General features: G+C 42.6%; 2 protein-coding genes across 2 annotated transcripts in view; both read left to right on the forward strand.

The window, feature by feature from the left end:
• Window positions 1–617: 617 nt before the first annotated feature.
• Window positions 618–15,628, forward strand: STRAP (serine/threonine kinase receptor associated protein). The gene is made up of 10 exons (XM_005287509.5): window positions 618–1,248; window positions 2,883–3,018; window positions 8,059–8,140; window positions 8,383–8,455; window positions 9,429–9,525; window positions 11,364–11,501; window positions 12,652–12,788; window positions 13,836–13,985; window positions 14,635–14,700; window positions 15,093–15,628. The coding sequence occupies exons 1-10, from the start codon at window positions 1,137–1,139 to the stop codon at window positions 15,152–15,154; spliced, it is 1,053 nt and encodes a 350-aa protein (XP_005287566.1). The 5' UTR covers window positions 618–1,136; the 3' UTR covers window positions 15,155–15,628.
• A 3,193-nt stretch (window positions 15,629–18,821) lies between these two features.
• Window positions 18,822–19,658, forward strand: part of DERA (deoxyribose-phosphate aldolase) — a 94,760-nt gene continuing 93,923 nt past the window's right edge. Inside the window, exon 1 of the mRNA XM_005287508.5 lies at window positions 18,822–18,984. Coding sequence (XP_005287565.1) covers window positions 18,954–18,984 — 31 coding nt within the window. The 5' untranslated portion in view covers window positions 18,822–18,953. The remainder of the gene's footprint in view (window positions 18,985–19,658) is intronic.

Consider the following 19,658-nt stretch of genomic DNA (forward strand, 5'->3'; position numbering starts at 1 on the left):
ATTCATTTCAGTCTTGCCTCAGGTTTTACTGAGACGTCTGAAATCTCAACGTAAACAGCCCAGGGTGCGGGATTTGCCTCATTAAACTAGAGGCCTGTGCCAAAGAACAAGGGACCGCTGTGTCTACACCGCAGCTGGGAGCGAGCCTCCCCCAGCCCGGGGAGCCAGACCCGGGCTAATGGGGCTTGAGAGCTGGGACCTCGCCACGCCTCCAGCCAGCTGAGCTGCTGCCACCCCCCCTGCGACATTTACAACCCAGCGACCTCCCGGCTCAGCGAGCGCTGAACTCCCGCAGGCGCGCGGGCTGCGCCTCCCTCCCAGCTCAGCCCCGGCACGTGCTCTCACCCCCTGATGCATCTGACCCCACATGCCGCCCCCAGGCTCGCGACAGGCAGCGGTGGAGGCAGGAGCCGGTGGGGGCTCGCAGGAGCCTGGTGCTGCCGCGGCCGCCAATCACGTCCAACCAGGAGCGGCCGCGGGGGCAGGTGCCGGGGGAGCAGGCCCAGCGCAATGCCGCGGGGCCGCCCGCTCTGGACAAACCCATTTGTCCCCTACTCTGTGTATTACGGTAACCGCGAGACGCCCCCGCCCCTGAACAGAAACGTCCCAGAGCCCCCGGGGGGCTGCGCCTGCCCGGAACCGCCAAGGAGCCCGCGGCGCGCGGTGAATAGAGACGGGGATCCCCGCTCGTCTTCCCCGCCCCCCTCTGTGTGACCTCACAGCCCCGCCCCCGCGAGACCGCGGCCCCTGACGCCTAACGCTCCTCGGACCCCGCCCGCAGCTGGCAGGGGGGGAACGGACGGAACCGCCGCTTGCGAGAGCGAGGACACGCGTAATTTCCGCGCGGAGGCAAACAGACACTGAGCTCCATTCTTTCCCCCGCCCCCTCGGTTAACGTAACTTCCGGCGACACCAACTGCTCCGGCTCGTCGTCACTTCCTCCGCCGCCGCTTCCTGTTCCTGCCTAGCCCAGGTCGGCCTAGCTCGTGTTCCCGTCCTGTGCTGTCCCGTGTGTGCGCCCGTCGCGCGCCTCCCTCTCCCCTTTCCCGCCGCCCGCTCGCTCCCCCCTCCCCCAGGCCTCGCCACACGCGCCGCGCGTTCCTCCCGCCCTCCGCCTCCCCGGAGCCGCCGCCGCCATGGCGATGAGACAGACCCCGCTGACGTGCTCCGGGCACACGCGGCCCGTGGTGGACTTGGCCTTCAGCGACATCACCCCCTACGGCTACTTCCTCATCAGCGCCTGCAAGGGTGAGCTCGGGGCGTGAGGGGGGCCTAGCGCGCTCCTGCCATGAATGAGCTGGGGGCGGGGGGATCCCCGGCCTGGCTCGGCTCGGCAGCGCTGCCTGTCTGGGGAGGGGCTGGGGAGAGACGCGAGGGGGAGGGGCTGGTTTCCCCTGTTCTACTCTCAGGTCTGTGGGCGGCCTCCACCGGGGTACCTGAGCCCCGAAGCGGGTGGATGAGACTCCCCCCCCCCCCCCCCCCGGTTCTAGTTGCGTTACCCTGCGCTGTGGACACGGGCGGGCAGGTGACGTGGGAGACACCCAAACACACCTTAAGTCCTAACTCTAGCGTGGGAGACAAAAACCTGCTGATGCCTTGCCCTGTACCCAGGCTGAGTTACCCATCTGGGATAGAGGCAGCCACAGGGGTCGGTCTGCAGGGAAGATAGTGGGTGGGATTGTGTCACATTCCACCCACAGTGAGCATGATCTCAGCTTGACATCTCAGATTGCACAGCTGTTCGTTATGTAGTTGTAACTGCTATTTCTTGCATGCTTTGGGCAGCAGTGAAATAACTACCAGTGTTGATATTTGTGGAAACAGCCTTAGGGTGTTAGCAAATTGAAAAGAATATTGACAGTTCGTACTTATTTCAGACTCTGCATACTAAGAGAGTCATTACTCCATTACCTAGCTGAGTTATGTTCAGCTCACCTCTTAACAGTTCTTGTCATAATCTTAAAGGGGTAGAGAATTAAAAATTTTGCTAGTGGATTTTTTTAAATTCTGAAATTAGGCACCACCACACCACCTGGCAAAAAATAGCAGTTCTACAAGTTGCTGTGAGCGCAGCCCCCTTCAACTCCTGCACTTTCTAGGTGGTAGCTGATTATAAAATGAGATGGTTTTTCAAATAAATTAACTGGCTCATAATTAGAATTAGAGTGCTAGTATTACAGTATATTAGCAGCACCGAATTGACTTTTCTTCATGCTCATATCCCTTTCCAGCAGGGCTTTCTTCCAAACCTCATAAAGCTTCCACCCTCCCACCAAATACATGCGCACACATTTTATTTCTCTACATATCCCCTTCTATAAAAGACCCTTTTGGACCATTTACTGAGTCCGGGTTGTATTTGTCTGTCTACAATGCCACTTTCTAATTCTGTTTTATTTTTATAACTGTACATGTATCTGAAGAGTAATCTATATATCAGACAACTTAAAAATGAAACTTTTTGTAAGCAGTGTTGGTATCAAAAGCAGGTGCTAATATGTTGAAAGACTTACAGCACTGTTAACAGGGTGACAGAAAACTACTAATTAGTAAATGAACCAGAACACAGACAAACTGTATTATTATTTATATTGCAGTAGTGTCTAAAGGCCCCAGCCAAAATTGTAGCACCATTTTGTTAGATACACATAGCAAGAGTCAGTCCCTATATGAACAGATAAAAAATTAAAGCACCATTTCTTATTAAATTGGTAACAAAATATATTGTTTCAAAGGTATGTCACATTTCCATTGACAAAGAGCTCTGGTGTTTTCTTTTTTGTTACACAGTAGTGTAACTGGAACTGTTTCATTAGAACTATGCTTGCTATTAAGTAAAATAAAGCTGTTTTATCTGAAAATTAATCTTTGTTTTTGCCTAGATGGTAAACCTATGCTACGCCAGGGTGACACGGGCGACTGGATTGGAACATTTCTAGGTCATAAAGGTGCCGTCTGGGGTGCTACTCTGAATAGGGATGCCACTAAAGCAGCTACAGCAGCTGCAGATTTTACAGCGTAAGTAATGATTAATACTGAAATTTCATTGTGTTGTGATTTCATCTTGTGATACTATATTTTTCTGAATTGTGGTGTTAAAGAAATTACTGTTTTATGAGACTTAAGATGGCTGAGGAGTCCAATCCATGCTCAACAGGTTTTTCCACATATATAACAGGTAGTTGCTTGGAGAGAGCACAACTGCTGGCTGGGGTACTGTACACTTTCCTTCCTTCTCCGCTGTTCCTCAGCCTCTTGAAGAGAATCACCTTGCTCAAAACAGGCTGAGGCTTGATGTATGATGCAACACCATTGCAGTCTAGTGCCAGCCAACTCTTCTCAATTTGTGGGGTCAGTGACTCTCAAGATATGCTTTCAGGGTGTCATTGTAGCATTTTCTCTGTCCCTCTGAAAGTTATGTTACCGTGACTAAATTGAGAAAAGAGGACTTGCTTCAGAAGACAAGTATCAGCCTTCCACACACAATGGCCAGCCCAGTGAAGTTGATTTTTCATAATATTCAACTCAACACTGTGGTGGTAGCTGCAGAGAGAACGCTGGCATTTGGTGCAATGATCTTCCCATCTGATATGGAGAATCTTCCTAAGGCAGTGCTGGTGGTATCACTCCAAATGGCTTTGGTATGTCATCCACGTCTCATACACATAAAGAAGAGTGGGGATGACTATTGCTTTGTAGACCAGGATCTTAGTTTCCATCTGCAGATCTCTGCCAATAAAGACATGATGAAGCAACTTTCCAAAGGATGCCCTGGCACAACAGATCCTGTGTTCAAACTCCACATTGAAATTAGCTGTTTGGGAGAGGTGGCTACCAAGGCAAGGGAAATAGTCAACATGGAGTCCACCACTGATGACAGTTTGTCAGAGAAGGGGGCAACTTGTGCTGGGGCAGGCTGGTGAAGCCACCTTAGTTTTCTCAATGTGGAGGAAAAGTCACAGGTGCCTGAGAAAAGATCTAGAGTGGATTGCAAGTCAGCTTTGGTGTGCGTGAGGATAGCACTGTCATCAGCATACTGAAGATCACTAATAACAGTCCTGCTGACCTTAGTTTTAGAATGAAGACGTCGCAAGTTGAAGAGCTGGCCTTCCATGTGATGCAATAATCCCAGTTCCAGAAGAAAAGCAGTCACAAAGAACAATAAGATCATGGCAAAATAGATGGAAAAAGGCTTTGGGGCAGTAACACAGCCCTGCTTAACACCAGTACAGATGATGAGTGGGTCTGTCTCCAGCCAAATAGAGAAGATGGTGGCAGTCATACCATCGTGAAGTAGCCTGAGAATGCAAATGATCTTCAATGGACAACTGAACCTAGATAGCACCTTCCATAATGCTCCACGATTGATGGGATCAGAGACCTTAGTTAGGTCAGTAAATGCCATAAATAATGGCTGGTGGTATTCTCTACACTTTTCTTGGATCTGTTGTGCTACAAAAATCATGTTGGTGGTGCCCTAAGATGGTCTGAAACCACAGTGGGATTCCAAAAGGACGTCTTCGGCAAGAGGGAGGAAATGGTTCAAAAGGATGCAAGCAAGGGTCTTCCCGGCAATGGAGATGAGGTCAATGCCTCGGTAATTCCTGCACATTGACTTGTCTCCTTTCTTAAAATGGTCATAATATTAGCGGTCTTTAGGTCGGGTGGAATTTCCTCATTAACTCAAATTCTAACAACAAGTTGATGAAGTTTTTACATGAGTGCTATTCCACCAATTTTGAAAACCTTCACAGGGACACTATTTGGGCATGGCACCTTGTTGTGTCTAGTCTGAATAACGGCACCCCAGTCTTGCTCAGAAGATGGGGTGGGAGGGTCTCCAAGTGGTTCTGTTACTGGATGCAAAGAAATGGATTTGATGGTGGGAGCTGAGACTTCAGATTTGCGGTCAATAGTTTCGAAGTGCTCCTTCCAACATTGCTTATGGGCTGCATTGTCCTTAAGGAGGGTGGAGCTGTCCTGAGATTTGCTTGAAAAAAGCTTCTCATATCATGTTGATCAGCGAAACTACGGATCTTGCTGACATTTGGCTGTTGCCACTGATTCTTGATGTCTCACAGCCTCCTTTGAACTACAGCTTTAAGCCTATATTAAGTCTCTCATTTTTGCAGGTTCATTTTGCCAAGTGTAAAATGGCTTTCTCTACACCTTTCTTCTGATGAATAAGTGCTAAGATTTCCTCATTCTCATTAAACTAATTTTGATGGCGGCGAGTGGAGTATGCAATCTCTTCAGCATCTTGTGAATAATGGTTGTCGGGTAGGTCAGAGAGCCTCTTATGAGGTTACAGTGAATGAGAAGCTAGATATGAGTCAACATTCCCCATTCATGGTGAGCAGAAGGAATCCTGAAAAGGACTGCTCAGTAGTGGCCGCAGCTGTTGAATTGTGCTTCTGTCTCACAAGTCCAAGCGCAAGATGACCAACACATGGCCGCCGCTTGCCTGCAGATTAATGACTAGGGACTCCCAGAGATCACTGCTCGTCCACTCCACTACTCATCCATTGCCGCGGAATTTGTTAGTGGGAGATGTTAACACCATTGGCAGAGGCATACGTGTGAAATCTTTTAACGTGAGCCAGTGCACAAGTGGCAACCTCGCAAAACTTGACAGGAAGGAGCCCTGGAGCCGGTGGCAGGGAAGTTTGAGACAACCAGAGGTGTCAGTCCTGCTGCAGCCCTTACCTACCTTCACAGCTGCAGAGAACTGACAGGTCTTCGAAATACACCTGTTCTGCACGCTTTGTCTGGAACCTCCCCTCAGAACTGTTCACCAAGGGTGGCCCTACCAGGAGTACACAACTCCGGATGACATAGTTCTGAGGGTCATTGGGACACACAAGCCTCTCCACCACAACAGGATAACGATCCAAGGAGAGGAATGGTAGTTAATACTGTCAAGTTGGATAACTGCCCTATTTTATGGATGAACAGCCTGATTAATAGCATATAGTGGGCCTACACAGACAATTCAGGTATCCTTCATAATTCTTAATTATGTTGCAATTATGTGGGATACCAGAGTTAATGATTTTGTTCCACCACTGCTAATTCCCTACTTTTAACACCCTGTTTTTCCATTGCGCAGGGGTCAGGTAGTAATCCATACAACTTTCCCACCAAGATTTTGCATAGAAGCATGTAACTCAAAGTACCTGCTGTTAAGTGAAATTGATGAATATTGAATATTCTTGAGCCTCAGTCTTACAAAGACTTAAGCACAAGCTTAACTTTATGCACTGTGAGCAGTCACCTTGATGCCACTGGGGATACTCGCAGTGTGGAAAGTTAAGTATGTGTGCAAGTCTGTGTGAAAATGTGAATTCCATTCATGAGCACTTAGTCTATGTAGATCTTGTGACGGGTTGGATCACAGAAACCCCCTTGGGAGCTGCCACCCGATGTACCAAGACTACCCCTGCTTCTGTTTTCCCTGCCAGTTCAGGACTCCAGCACCCTGTCTTGCTGAGCCAGACTCTCCCATCTGCTCCAACATGGACCCAGGGTCTGAATCACTTGCCCCAAAGCTGCAAGTTTACCTGAAAACAACTCACAGTAGTGTGCTTGTCTTTAGTACTCAGATACCCAACTCCTAGTGAGGTCTAAACCCAGATAAATCCGTTTTACCCTGCATAAATCTTATGCAGGGCAAACTCATAAATTGTTTGCCCTCTATAACACTGATAGAGAGATATGCACAGTTGTTTGCTCCCTCAGGTATTAATACATACTCTGAGTAAATTACTAAATAAAAAGTGATTTTATTAAATACAGACAGTAGGATTTAAGTGGTTCAAAGTAGTAACAGACAGAACAAAGTAAGTCACCAAAGTAAGCAAAATAAAATGCATAAATCTATGTCTGATCAAACTAAATACAGGTAATTTCCTCACCAGTTCCAGAGCACTCCCTTTTACAGGCTAATCTCCTTTTAGTCTGAGTCCAGCAATCACTCAGACCCCCTGTAGTTACTGTCCTTTGTTTCAGTCTCCTTCAAGTATCCTGGGGGGGGTGGAGAGGCTCCTTCTTTAGCCAGCTGAAGACAAAATGGAGGGGTCTCCCATGGGTTTAAATAGACTCTTGTGAGTGGAGACCCCCCTCCTCCCTCCTATTCAAAGTCCAGCTCCAAGATGGAGTTCTGGAGTCACCTGGGCAAGTCACATGCCCCTGCATGACTCCGTCTTTACAGGCCGACGCCATTGTCCACATGAAGAACAGGAGTACTTGTGGCACCTTAGAGACTAACAAATTTATTAGAGCATAAGCTTTCGTGGACTACAGCCCACTTCTTCGGAGGCATCTTGCATGTCTCCAGGAAGACTTCTCATGTGGATTGGAGCATTCCAAGATGCATTGTTCCCCAAGTGTTTCCTGATCAGGTACTTAACCTGGCGAATTCCTTCCTAAAGAAGCTGACCAAATGCCTCACAAAGCTTACTTAGAAACCAAGCAAGCATACAGCCCATATTCTTAACCTTAAGTAGAAAATTATATATATGTACAAATAGGATGAATAGATATAGTAGACCATAACCTTTACGGAGATATGTTACATGGCACAGGCAGCACAAAACATATTCCAGTTATGTCATACATACATTTATAAGCACCCCCTCCCCATAAAGCCTTATGGGGTACACTGTCACAGATCTAAGTAGGAATACTGTACCAATCTACCTCTAAAGCTACAAGTGTTGTTAATCCTGAACTGCTCCAGAGAGAAGAGAGGTAGGAGCAATGGGCTGGTAGTACAAAAGAATTAAGGAAATGGCTTTTAGGGGGGAAAAAAGTATTCTCACAAACTAATCATTTCCAGTATTGGGTTTTAACTGTTTGAGAAACTCACCTTTATCCAGAATGGTGATCCCTAGTGTGCAGTAATGATCAGAACATAGTAATTATGTATAAAAAGGTCTACTGTGTTAGAAATAATGGTAATTATCTGGGAAATGTCCCTGTAACCAGAACAGCCAAATTAGCTTGTAATAAAGTCAGTACTGGCTAATGAAACCACACTTGTACTTTCTTGTCTTTCAGTAAAGTATGGGATGCTGTTTCAGGGGATGAACTGATCACACTGGCTCACAAGCATATTGTCAAAAGTGTGGATTTTACTGAGGTATGAAAAATCTTTGTCTTATTTGTCAGGGAATCAAACAATTGAATGTAACTGCTGCCCTTGTTTTCATGTGCTTTATGCTTTGTCAGGGAGAGGTTTAGGTGAACTTTTCATTTCTGAGGGATGAACTAAATGTAATAGGTGTTTTAGCGGGTTACTAGAAAAGTGCTATTGTAATATTCATAGTAACATTTTAGTTTTTAATAAAAAAGCTGACTCGCCATGACTTCTAACTATTTCAGGACAGCAATTACCTGTTGACAGGTGGACAAGATAAATTGTTGCGTATTTATGACTTGAGCAAGCCAGAAGCAGGTTAGTCTGTTTTTCTTATCCTACTGACGCATTCATTTTGTAGAGTTGCACACAATTCAGTTGACTGTTCCTTTGAAAATATTCAAATCTGTTCTATTTCATGAATTATACTTAAGAGATCAAGATTTGAAATTCTGTTCTTAATGGTTGGTGTTGATAGGATATGAGATCTAAATTACTGTTGTAGGATGTGCTGAAAATCTCTAGCATCCTTCAGGTTGTGTTACCTTTTATTTATTTTACTGTCAACACTAGCTTGATTGCACATTTTTAAAATAAAAAACTTCAAATCATTTCAACTGTTTGATGTCTCATCAGTATGAAGCATGGGTTCATGCACACAAGGTACCTGCCTCTGAGTGTTTGCCGGGCTTCGTGTGCTCACATCTTGCATTTACCTGCAGGGAAATGTAAACTTGTTTAATACCAGCTACTTTGTAATGTTCCCAGTATTTCTAGACTAGGGGCTCATCTACACAATAAAGTTGCGCTGGTTTAATTTAAATGGATTTTTAAACAGTTAGTTTGAGCCTGTGCAAAATCCCGTGTGGACACTCATTTTGGTTTGAGTGTCTCATTTCAGTTTAGTTTATACCTGTTCCTAATTTACTTGTTCTCAACTGAGACTTAACTGAAGTAAGAGAGTTAGCATTAATTTAACTTCATTAGTTTAAATTCATACATGAAGTTAAATTGGTGCAACTTTCTTGTGTAGACAAGCACTAAGAAGCTTGTATCAATTTGGCCTGTGTCACTCACTCCTGGAATTACTTCAGGTAAAAAATAAAATACAACTCTATCCACTTGACAGCATTGTCATCCTGATGCCATTTACTGATTTATGACAACTGGTAATTATTTATAGTGACTTATAAACAAGGTGAAATGGTTTGTTCATTGGTTTTAAGTGGTAAGATTTTTTTTAAAATCTCCCTGTTATTTCATGTACTAAGATGTTTGCTTTAATCTTAAGAACCTCAGGTAGTCAGTGGACATACTTCGGGTATTAAAAAGGCTTTATGGAGCAGTGATGACAAACAGATCCTTTCAGCTGATGATAAAACTGTCCGGTAAGAAACACTAACTTTCCATTTTTTTTTAAATGCTGTTATCTCTCCATATAATTGTATGTGTGTACAGTTGGCTTTTGGGTTTATAATACCAAAAACATAGTTATATTTAGAACTCAGATACAGAAATAAATGAAACTTAAGTATATAAACTTCAATAGTCAGTGTCTGATTTGTGGTATGTGTGATTCCTAATTATTATATACCAGGTAGGGTGGTCTTATATTGACCTTTCTTAATGTCCTAATCTATGAGGGTATATAGCTGAGATAAGAATTGTTAATCATGTGATCTTATCAAATATGCTTTCTGTCACTAAGCCCCAATATACCAGTTGATTAATTTCATATTGTTAAGTCACTGCCCTCTGCCTTTTTCATGGCAAAACCCCCGAGAGGATGAATTCATAACTGGGATGAGTCCTGTCATTGAGGCATTGGGAGGGAACTCTTATTGCCTGTGAAGAGATAGTGGCAAACAAATGACTTGACCTTTAGTAACATGTCCATCATAGTCCAGCTTGAAAAATGTACCAGGTATTCACTAGTCAGAGGCTGATATAAAAGATGGGGAAGTGTTCTGCTGTCTGGAGGCAGTGCTCTGGTGACCGACCAGCTCAGTCCTCTTCCCCACCTTGCCCCACTAGTGAGAGAGGGGAGGGCGCTGGGATTCTTACAAGTGTCCTACCCCATTCACTGTATCTTTGGCTCAAGTCTGACTAGTAGGAGTCTGATAAACTTGAAGCCCCCACAGCCCCTCTGACTGGAGAGGAAGAGCATTCTTTTTGTTTTTTTTTCCCCATAGCCTAGAACCTCCTGAGCAAGCTTGGCGGAATCTATACTACTACTGCTGCTGTGACCAGGGTGTTATCTCCTCTTCCCATCCCCTAGACTTCTGTCTGATGTGATGTTGAGTGCAGAGTAGTAGAGGTCTGTGGAATGGGGTGGGGTTAACTCTGCCATTCAGTCCCTCCTCCTCAGTCTCCATTTTATCTCCATCAGTAACTGACGGGTTCACAGTTGTTCACAGGATTTGAAATACACCTCTACCTCGATATAACGCTGTCCTTGGGAGCCAAAAAATCTTACTGCGTTATAGGTGAAACCGCATTATATTGAACTTGCTTTGATCCACCGGAGTGCGCAGCTCCCCTCCCCCCTCCCCCGGAGCACTGCTTTACCGCATTCTATCCGAATTCGTGTTATATTGGGTCGCGTTATATCGAGGTAGAGGTGTAATAGTAATTAAAACTGGAAATATCCTGATTAGTTATCCTGAAGCTTAGCAGAGGCCCTAAAGCTGACAGTTTGCAGTCATAGGAAGACAGAATTGCATATGGTGTTTTATATTTAGACTGTTAGTACAACTACATCTTGCTGTAAATGAAACCTGAGATACTATATATGTATTAGCATTAGTCCCTCCTGCATCTGCACCAGAAAAAGCTTCCTGCTTACCAGCTAGGGGTTTGAAGTCTTGATCATAAGTGTTATCACTAGGAAGCTGGATTGCTCAGGGCATGGGTGATTGTGTACAGAGCTCATCATCCCTGGGTGACTGACTGAAACACCAGACCAGTTTAACAGTGTAAGTATCACTTAGTGTTGCTGTAGCAGAACCATTGCTGCGTTCTGCTCCAGAGATAGCTGTATTTTAAGAGCGTGTTGTGGCTAGTGATTTAGTGATTAAGATCAGCATACCATTAACAATCTAGAATGACTAGAACCAATTTTGGAGTTTTTGTTTAGGTAGCATTTGTAAACCAAAGCCTCGCATTGATGGGAATGAAAGTAATGTGGTTTACTCAAGTAATTTTAAGTGTCTTTTTTTTCCAACAGCCTCTGGGACCGGAATACCATGACTGAAGTAAAAGCAATAAATGTTGCAATGTCTGTGAGCAGCATGGAGTATGTTCCCGAGGGGGAGATACTGGTGATAACCTATGGGAGGACTATTGCTTTTCATAGTGCAGAGACGTAAGTTTCAAACTTGAAATCTTCAGGAGTAGAGGGCATATGGGAAAGGTGACACTGAGCCAGTATGGTTGTGGGAAAAGGATCTTGATCTGCCACACTAATGAAACTAAAATTTCTCTTTCCATCCCTTTCTTCTTTTTTCTGCCCTTGTTTCCCCCAAAATAAAGGGGCATAGACCCTCATCTTTAGTTTAACTATAAAAATCCAGCTGAAATAGTACTTGAAAATCATTAGCAGCTAACAGTTGTTTGCAGGTCTCTATCCAGTTCTTATTGCACAAAGGGTATATCACTAAACCACCTCAGTTTGTAGTGATTAGCATCTTTGTTTGGAATGGTGGTAGAGAGGCAAAGGTCTGACTGAGGTTGGGGACTGAACTACTCAATCAGCCCTAGAATCAAACTTACTAGCAGACACATCTAAACTAATGGACATATAAATTTGCCACAGCTATACATGGGTATAGTGCTTATAATAAATGCTCTTGTTGAGAATTATTATTTGTATTGGCTTCTCTATATAATATCTCAATCAGGATCAGGGCCCAGTTGTGGACAAACTCCCTGCAGAGCTTACAGTCTAAGAAGCCTTTTTGTTAAAGGACAACTTTCCAACAAATTACTCATTAACTCACGTTAAGACTCTTGTACTAGCGAATAAGTAACAAGGTACCAGTGTCCAAGAGTATACAATATAAAATTAGACAAAACAATTTGAAGACAAGGAAAAAGAAGAGATTAAGGGAAGAACAAGGGCGGCAGACAAGAATATTACGACTTTGTTTGGCTATACATGTATCATCAGGCAGCAAATGTTTTTGCATGTATAATTTATACAAAACTAATTTTGGTTTAATATGATTTACTTAAAGTAAAAATCTGAGGTTGTAGTGCAACACAAGTAGCCCATGCAAGAGAACTGTTACATGCGTACAATAAGTGAGGCATTGGTCACAAAACGTTAAGGTGTAATAGCTTGTCTTTAGCTTAGTGAAATGCAAATTTACCATCTTAAGATTTATACCGAAAACAGTATTTTTAAGAAAGCTGTGATTTTGTAGGAACAGCATCACGTTTTCCTAGACTGACAGGCTTAAAGTGCTGTTTTTAAAACATATACATATAGAGCATTAACAAAATTTTTTCCCTAGTCTGGAGCAGATTAAATCGTTTGACGCTCCTGCTACAGTCAACTCTGCATCCCTTCACCCTGAGAAAGAATTTCTTGTTGCAGGTGGTGAAGACTTTAAACTTTATAAATATGACTATAATACAGGAGAAGAGCTAGGTAAGTTTTCCAGTTTTCATGTGGTAAAGATTGTAATTTTATTTCACAATATCTTGTGATAACTTGTACTCAGATTAAATTTGAAAGTTTATTTGGCTCTCTCATTATTTCAGAACACATTTGTTACATATTTAAAGGCATGCTGTTAACTTTAACTAGTCTAAGCAGCCTGGAATAAGCAGGTATCCACTCCAATAGAAATCTATGAGTCAGATTCAGTGTTTATGTAAATGGTAGTGTAAATTGCATATCATGTGTAAAGTAGTGTGGCATTCGCTGGTTGCGCAAAAAAATAAGTTACTTAAACATTTTGTTTGCTTGTATGGACAATGCACATGTTTGTTTCTCCACATTCTTTATCTGTTTTTTGCCAGCCAAATGAATTTGGCAATATTCTTGTTTTTGAAGCACATGAGAATCTTGCCAATTCAAGTCCCATACTGGTTTAGAATAATGGATATAGTTGGGAGGATAGATGGAAGAGCCTGATGTGCACTCGTGATACCTGTGTCTTATTTGTTGGCATGCTTGCTTTATACAAGAAGGGAAATGGTTATTTCCCTGGAACAGACTATTAACTTGTCAGTTTTTAATTCAATAGCACATTTTGATAGACACCAAAATTCAAAGTAGCAGCCGTGTTAGTCTGTATCCGCAAAAAGAACAGGAGTACTTGTGGCACCTTAGAGACTAACAAATTTATTAGAGCATAAGCTTTCGTGGATTACAGCCCACTTCTTCGGTTGCATCCGAAGAAGTGGGCTGTAGTCTACGAAAGCTTATGCTCTAATAAATTTGTTAGTCTCTAAGGTGCCACAAGTACTCCTGTTCTTTTTACCAAAATTCAAGTTCGCCGGGGTGCAACTGTAGCTCGTACTCCTTGGTCTGAGAAGATACACGTGCAACCTTTTGAGAAACTGCTGTATTTTAAAAAATAAAACAAAACAACAACTTCCTTCTTCCCCTCTTCACCAGTAATTCATTAGTTCTATTTATTTGTTGCCTAAGATTTGAAATTTAACACTGTGCCAACACTGTTTCTTATAGAATCTTACAAAGGACACTTTGGTCCCATTCACTGTGTGAGATTTAGCCCAGATGGAGAGTTGTATGCTAGTGGCTCTGAGGATGGAACGTTAAGACTGTGGCAGACGACAGTAGGGAAAACATACGGTCTTTGGAAATGTGTAGTTCCTGGTAAGAACTTTGTTTGTATTTTTGTAAAACTCAGTTGCATCCGAACTTGTCAAAATCTTGTACAACTAGTTGCCGGTTAAAAGTCAGACCTGCCAGAGTAACTTCTTTCCTTTAACAATCTCTGTATCAGACCTATTCAATTTAATTACATAAATACTTGCTGTTTCTTTTTTGCAGCTACAAAATTAACCTTTAAAACCAATAAGCTAATTTAATAAACACTTGGTGAATATTCGAAGCAAAATAGTCTCATATAGAGTTTTTTTTCCTTTTGGTGTTATAAAAATGTAAAATAAGACTCAAACCACATGAAACACTGTATTTTTTTTCAGTAATTTAAGCAAGGGCAAGACAGTAGAAACAAGTGTGTATAAGTAGAGAAGCAAAGAGTGATATTGTAAAATTGAGGGAATTTTAAAAAATAAATTTGTTAAAACCAGCAATAAAATGCCTAGCCCCATGCAGAACAGCTCTCCAGTAATGGGAAGTGTTTGCCAACCCTCCCGCCCCTCTCACCACTAGACAAAGTTTTAAAATAAACTTTTCTTTTTCTCACTTAAAAATAACTGGGGATATTCTATCGGAGTCTGAGGTGAATGGGGATTAGGATTAGCAAAATTATAATAAATGTTTTGTTTTTTTTTCACAGAAGAGGAGGGTGGAGAGCTGGCAAAAGCAAGGGTCAGCCTTCCAGGAACAGCAGAAGAGGAGCTAGGTAATGTATTGATAACTATCTACTTCAAATACACCTAACAGTGTCAAAACTAATCCACAGGGATTAATCTGCATAACATTCCCTTTTGTGTTTGTGGATAAGGTGTCAACTCTTTACTGATGCTTTTCAAAATTTACAAGATCCCTAAAACTAGTTTCCTGAGACTATGTGGAAATAGCCAAACATTTTTAAAAAAAATCAAGAAGCTAATGAGAAAATTATAGACCAGTGAGTAGAACTATGTATAATCTTGTAAACTGTTTTAAAGGGATATGGTGAAATATTTGTGAAAAGTTTAATTTTAAAGATGGTTTCAGGTCCTGCTATGGTGGTTATTTTATTTTCTGTATCTAAGGTGAAGTTTGAAAATAATTTTCCTATTTTAACCACAGAAGACCTTACCTCTGAAAATTCAGATTCCATCTACAGCTCAACTCCTGAAGTTAAGGCTTGACCATCACAGCTGTTATGCAACAAATGGACATAGAGACTAAATCAAGCAAACGGTGATAAGCAGCAGCCTTCCAGAGTGCGCTTTCTACATAAGGCAAAGATGGGCAGTAATTGATGAGAATGTGTTGGAACTGGCTAGGTGGTATCTATAAGAGAACTGAGTATCGAAAAAGACAAGTAGTAGAGTTTTGCTATATTTTAGCGCACCTGCCTACTGTCTTTTTGAATGAAGTGTGCAAGCCAAGATCCAGTCTCTCCAATTTCAATTAAACTTACTGTAGTGTGTTTTCTTTATTATGGAGGAAAAAATGTAATGGCTTTTACCAGTATTTTTTCTGAAAGTTGAAAGATGTGGCTTTAGTTGTAAAGAAGGGATTATGTGCTCAAGTATTTGGTTCGGTTTTTCTGTTTCATTGTACACCGCTTCTGAACATCTGACTGTTTTCAGTTGTCTAAATAAAATGCCTTGACAACAGACTCATATTTTATTGTTGTTAACATTGGGTTCATATTCTTTTTTTTTTTTAGTATTCTGCAAAGAGAAAAAGGGAACGAGCATTTTTTCATATTTAAAGTCTCTGGAATAGTGGGTGACAGGTACCCTGCTTCACAAGTGTTGTATCTTTTATTCTTTAAACTTAGTTAAAATCTCTAAAAGATCAATTTTTGAAACACCTGAAGTATATGCTGCAAAAATATTTTGGTTGTACATCAGAATTGTTTCAGAAGCTGACCATCTTCCTTTACAGTGGATTTGTACAGAGCATGCTTTTAGTCATCAGAACTGGCTTACAAAATAGGTTTCTCTTTTCCTTCAGTATAAACCATATTTTTCTTCATTAAAGCCATGTTATTACCATACTTAAATTTGTAATGTCACTTATTTAATATTGTATAACTTTTCATTTGTGTAGTGCATGTGTGGAGCAGCCTGATAGCCACAACTTTCTTCCTTTCTGAGAGGTAATAAAGGCATTATTTATCAAATAATGTGGCTTCAAAAGAAATAGCTTTTGACAAAACAGTCTTCTTGCTGTTATAATCTGCCAAATAAATTCTAAGTGAACCAAAACGTGAATTTCATGGTATGGGGATGAGGATTTTAAAATGTTTTCTGTACTTCTGGTGTTCAGACTTGCAGCCTTTAAAATACCAGAATGGCTCCTTGAAAAGAAATATTGATATTGTAGCTTTATCATACTTGTTAAGATTGAAAGGAAATTTAAAAAGCGACCTCTGTGAGTGCAGTTAAGCATTCAAGTGGATTTATAAAAGTTAAAATAAGTCAAACATAGTATGATTCCTTGTTTTCTTTCCATATTTTAAAGTAGTAGTAACTGTCAAATGTAATTTATAGTAAAACTGTCTGACACTACTTTAAAATAGACTTTACAAAAGTAATACTTCATTGCAGCGGAGGACTGGAAATAGACAATGCCAAGATTTTAAATGAATAGTCTAAAATTAGACTCCTAAATCCATATTTAAGCACCTTCCTAATTTTCAGAACAGTTGAGCATCCAATAGTTCATTGGAAGCTACTTAGGTGTTCACCTTTTTTCAAAAATCAGGCAACTGCCTGGTGGCTTCCTCTAGCATCAATTGGAGCTATTGTGTTCTCAACATTTCTGAAAAAATCAGGTACCATTCCAGTTAGTTGGAATTTAGCTTTTCAAACTATCACATCTTGAAGTTTGTGTTGAAAAGTACATAGTTGCTTTTTAATCTAATTTTTAAATTGGTCTTTACCTAGTAGCTTAAAATACTATCCAAATTCTATATGATGTTTCAAAATCTTGTAGCCCTGACCCCTGCTCTCTTGCAGTGGCCTATCGAAGTGAGATTTTGCAGTTTCTAGTGCTGGAACGAAGGATGGGTGCCAAAACAGCCAACATAAATAAGCCAATATCTTCAGTCCCAGACACAACCCTAGGAACCTCCCTCTTGCAGTGTCCAGTTATGCCCACTGGATGCTGCAAGCTTTTATGAGTTTGTCAATTTAACAAAGAAATTAATATGTACTAGGTTTTTTTTATCCCAAGGGAGGTCTCTGACACACTTTCAACCAAATGTATTGCTTTAGGTAGAATAAACAGACATATTAACTATGGAAGATAGACTATAAGTCAAAACATAAGTCAGATTTGGTCAAATGAAATAAAAGTACAATGCATTCTAAGCTTCTCTTAACACTTTCAGTGCCCTTACAAACTTAGATACTTCTCATCATGGGCTGGCTGATTGTCCTTTAGCTAGACTCTCCCCTTTGATCAGCACATCAGTCGCTTGGGGTGGTGGCTGTAGATGTAGGTGGAAGAGAGAGAGTGAGCCTGGCAAATGTCTCTTCCTTTTATCATGTTCTTTCTTCCCTCTTGGCTTTGCTCCCTGCCCCCCCCTTCAGAGTCAGGTGAGCATTACCTCATCGCAGTCCCAAACTGGCCAAAGGAAGGGGGGGTGACTTACTGGAGAGTCCAACAGATCCTTTTGTTGCTGCCAAGGCCAGTGTCCTTTGTTCCTGTGAGACTGGGTTTGTCCCCTACCTGCCCTGATGAGGTGTGAACTATCTCTCTGCTCCTGGAGAGTTTTTGCTTGGGCTTATTTTAAGGCTTGTAACTATGTACATGAAATTATAACCTATACTATAACATTACTGTGACAACAATGCTCAGTGCATCATGAGCCTTCCGGAGACACCTGACATGACAAACTGCATTGGATACCACCCAATTATTTTACAAGGATGAACATGGGGGTGCTGGGTGTTCCCTTGTGGTACAGAGTGCCACGTACACAAACTGAAAATAGATTTTATCAGAAAGGGAAACAATTAGCTGTGATTTATTATGAGGAAGAGAAAGCATGTTGCTGAAGCTAGATTTTTTTGCGGGCTGTTTATACTGAAGACTAAAGTTTGGAGAATACCAGGAGCTGGGTTAGCTGTGAGTGATGGCTTATTTTTCTTTTATTCAAGGCTGTAAATAAAAAATGTATTTCATAGCTGTGAAAAGAAAGGCCACACTATTTTTATGTGCAAAAATTTTGTTATAGCTCTAGTTGTTTAACTAAAACTACCCAAGCCCTATACAGTACCTTTTTCCCCAAAAGAAGTGTAGGATGGTGTTGCCCTTACCAAAACACTTGAACCAATTTAAACAGGCACCAGCCAGCATTCCCTACCAACTGACAACAATTCAGGTTTCAGAGTAGCAGCTGTGTTAGTCTGTATCTGCAAAAAGAAAACGAGTACTTGTGGCACTTTAGAGATTAACAAATTCGTTGAGGGAGCTGGTCAGCATCCCCTGGATGGAGAGTGCGAGGTATAATTGTGCTGGGGCAGTGGCTTATGTCCCCTGAGGCATACACCGCAAAGTATGATTGTGCATGTGGGGAAGGTGCAGTGGTTGCTTTGAATGCCGACAGCAACGCACAAGTCCATAATGGAGGAGGGGAAGGAGCTAACGACGGGCTGTCCCTGCCTGCAGACAGCAATGTAAGGGGGTGGGTTATTACTGGGGAGCGCGAGTTCCCCAGACTCTCCTCCCGAGCAGAAGGGCCTGATTTGAGTTTGGTGGGAAGGCGCAGCTGGCCAGCGCGGAGCTAGCGCACCAAACCCCTCCCAGCCTGGGTGGGGGGGACGAATGAACAGCCTAGCCCGGGATCCGTCTTTCCTGCCCGCCGCGTGAGGGGAGGAAGCGAAGGGCTCAGCAGGGGCGTACCCAGGAAGTGCCGCACTCAACCCTGCTGCTTTGGCCCGAGGGCAGCGCGGGGCGTGAGCGTGGGGCCTGCTGCTAGTGCTGATCATGTCGGCTAGAAACCCGGGCACAGAGCTGGGTAAGGGACAGCAGCTGATCTATCCCACTGAGCAGCCTGCACGTGTAATGGAGGGGTGGGGGCGTGCAGCAGACACACGGAGAGAGTCAAGACGTTGTCCAGCGTTCAGGTGCCTAGGGGACTCCTCCCCAGTGGAGGTGAAGCTGTCAACAGCCCACTGGGGCGCTAAGGATCTTACCCTGCCTGAGCCTTCAGGGAAGGGATGTGTGTGCAGAAGTAATGGGACTCCCAAGTTTTGTTGTTGCTGGTAGATCTGTGCCGCCTGGACAGCAGAGAGGGTAGCATGGGCTAGCTGTGACCCAACAACATGACATATGGACCCCTCCAGAACAGTTAGTATCAAGGTGGGAACATGTCAATTTCCACAAAACTTTCATCAGGAAGGACAGAGAAAGAGAGGCTCTCTCTAGCTGGGTGGCTAGGGTACTGGGCTGGGGTATGTCTTACACACTCCCAGTTTCACTTCTGTGAAACCGTTTGAAAGATTTTCTTTTTGTTCCAAAGCTCAAAAGTTGTTGTGCTATGGAATTGTCATCTTGGGGTTGTCTCTATCTGTTTGAACTATTACTTGCTAACTTTTTATATGATGAATTATCCTGCTGGTGCACTGTCTGAGAGGAGATCTCAGATTTAAAGGAGTTTTTGTATTATGTAAAATTGTTGAGTAGCTTTTA

The sequence above is a fragment of the Chrysemys picta genome, chromosome 1 (assembly GCF_011386835.1).
Source record: "Chrysemys picta bellii isolate R12L10 chromosome 1, ASM1138683v2, whole genome shotgun sequence".
NCBI lineage: Eukaryota > Metazoa > Chordata > Testudines > Emydidae > Chrysemys > Chrysemys picta.

Bases quoted from the DNA above. Each gene is read 5' to 3' on its own strand.
- STRAP (XM_005287509.5), top strand. From the start codon at position 1,137: ATGGCGATGAGACAGACCCCGCTGACGTGCTCCGGGCACACGCGGCCC. The intron at 9,526-11,363 runs GTAAGAAACACT...TTTTTCCAACAG, and splicing joins GCTGATGATAAAACTGTCCG to CCTCTGGGACCGGAATACCA. The intron at 12,789-13,835 runs GTAAGTTTTCCA...TGTTTCTTATAG, and splicing joins TAATACAGGAGAAGAGCTAG to AATCTTACAAAGGACACTTT.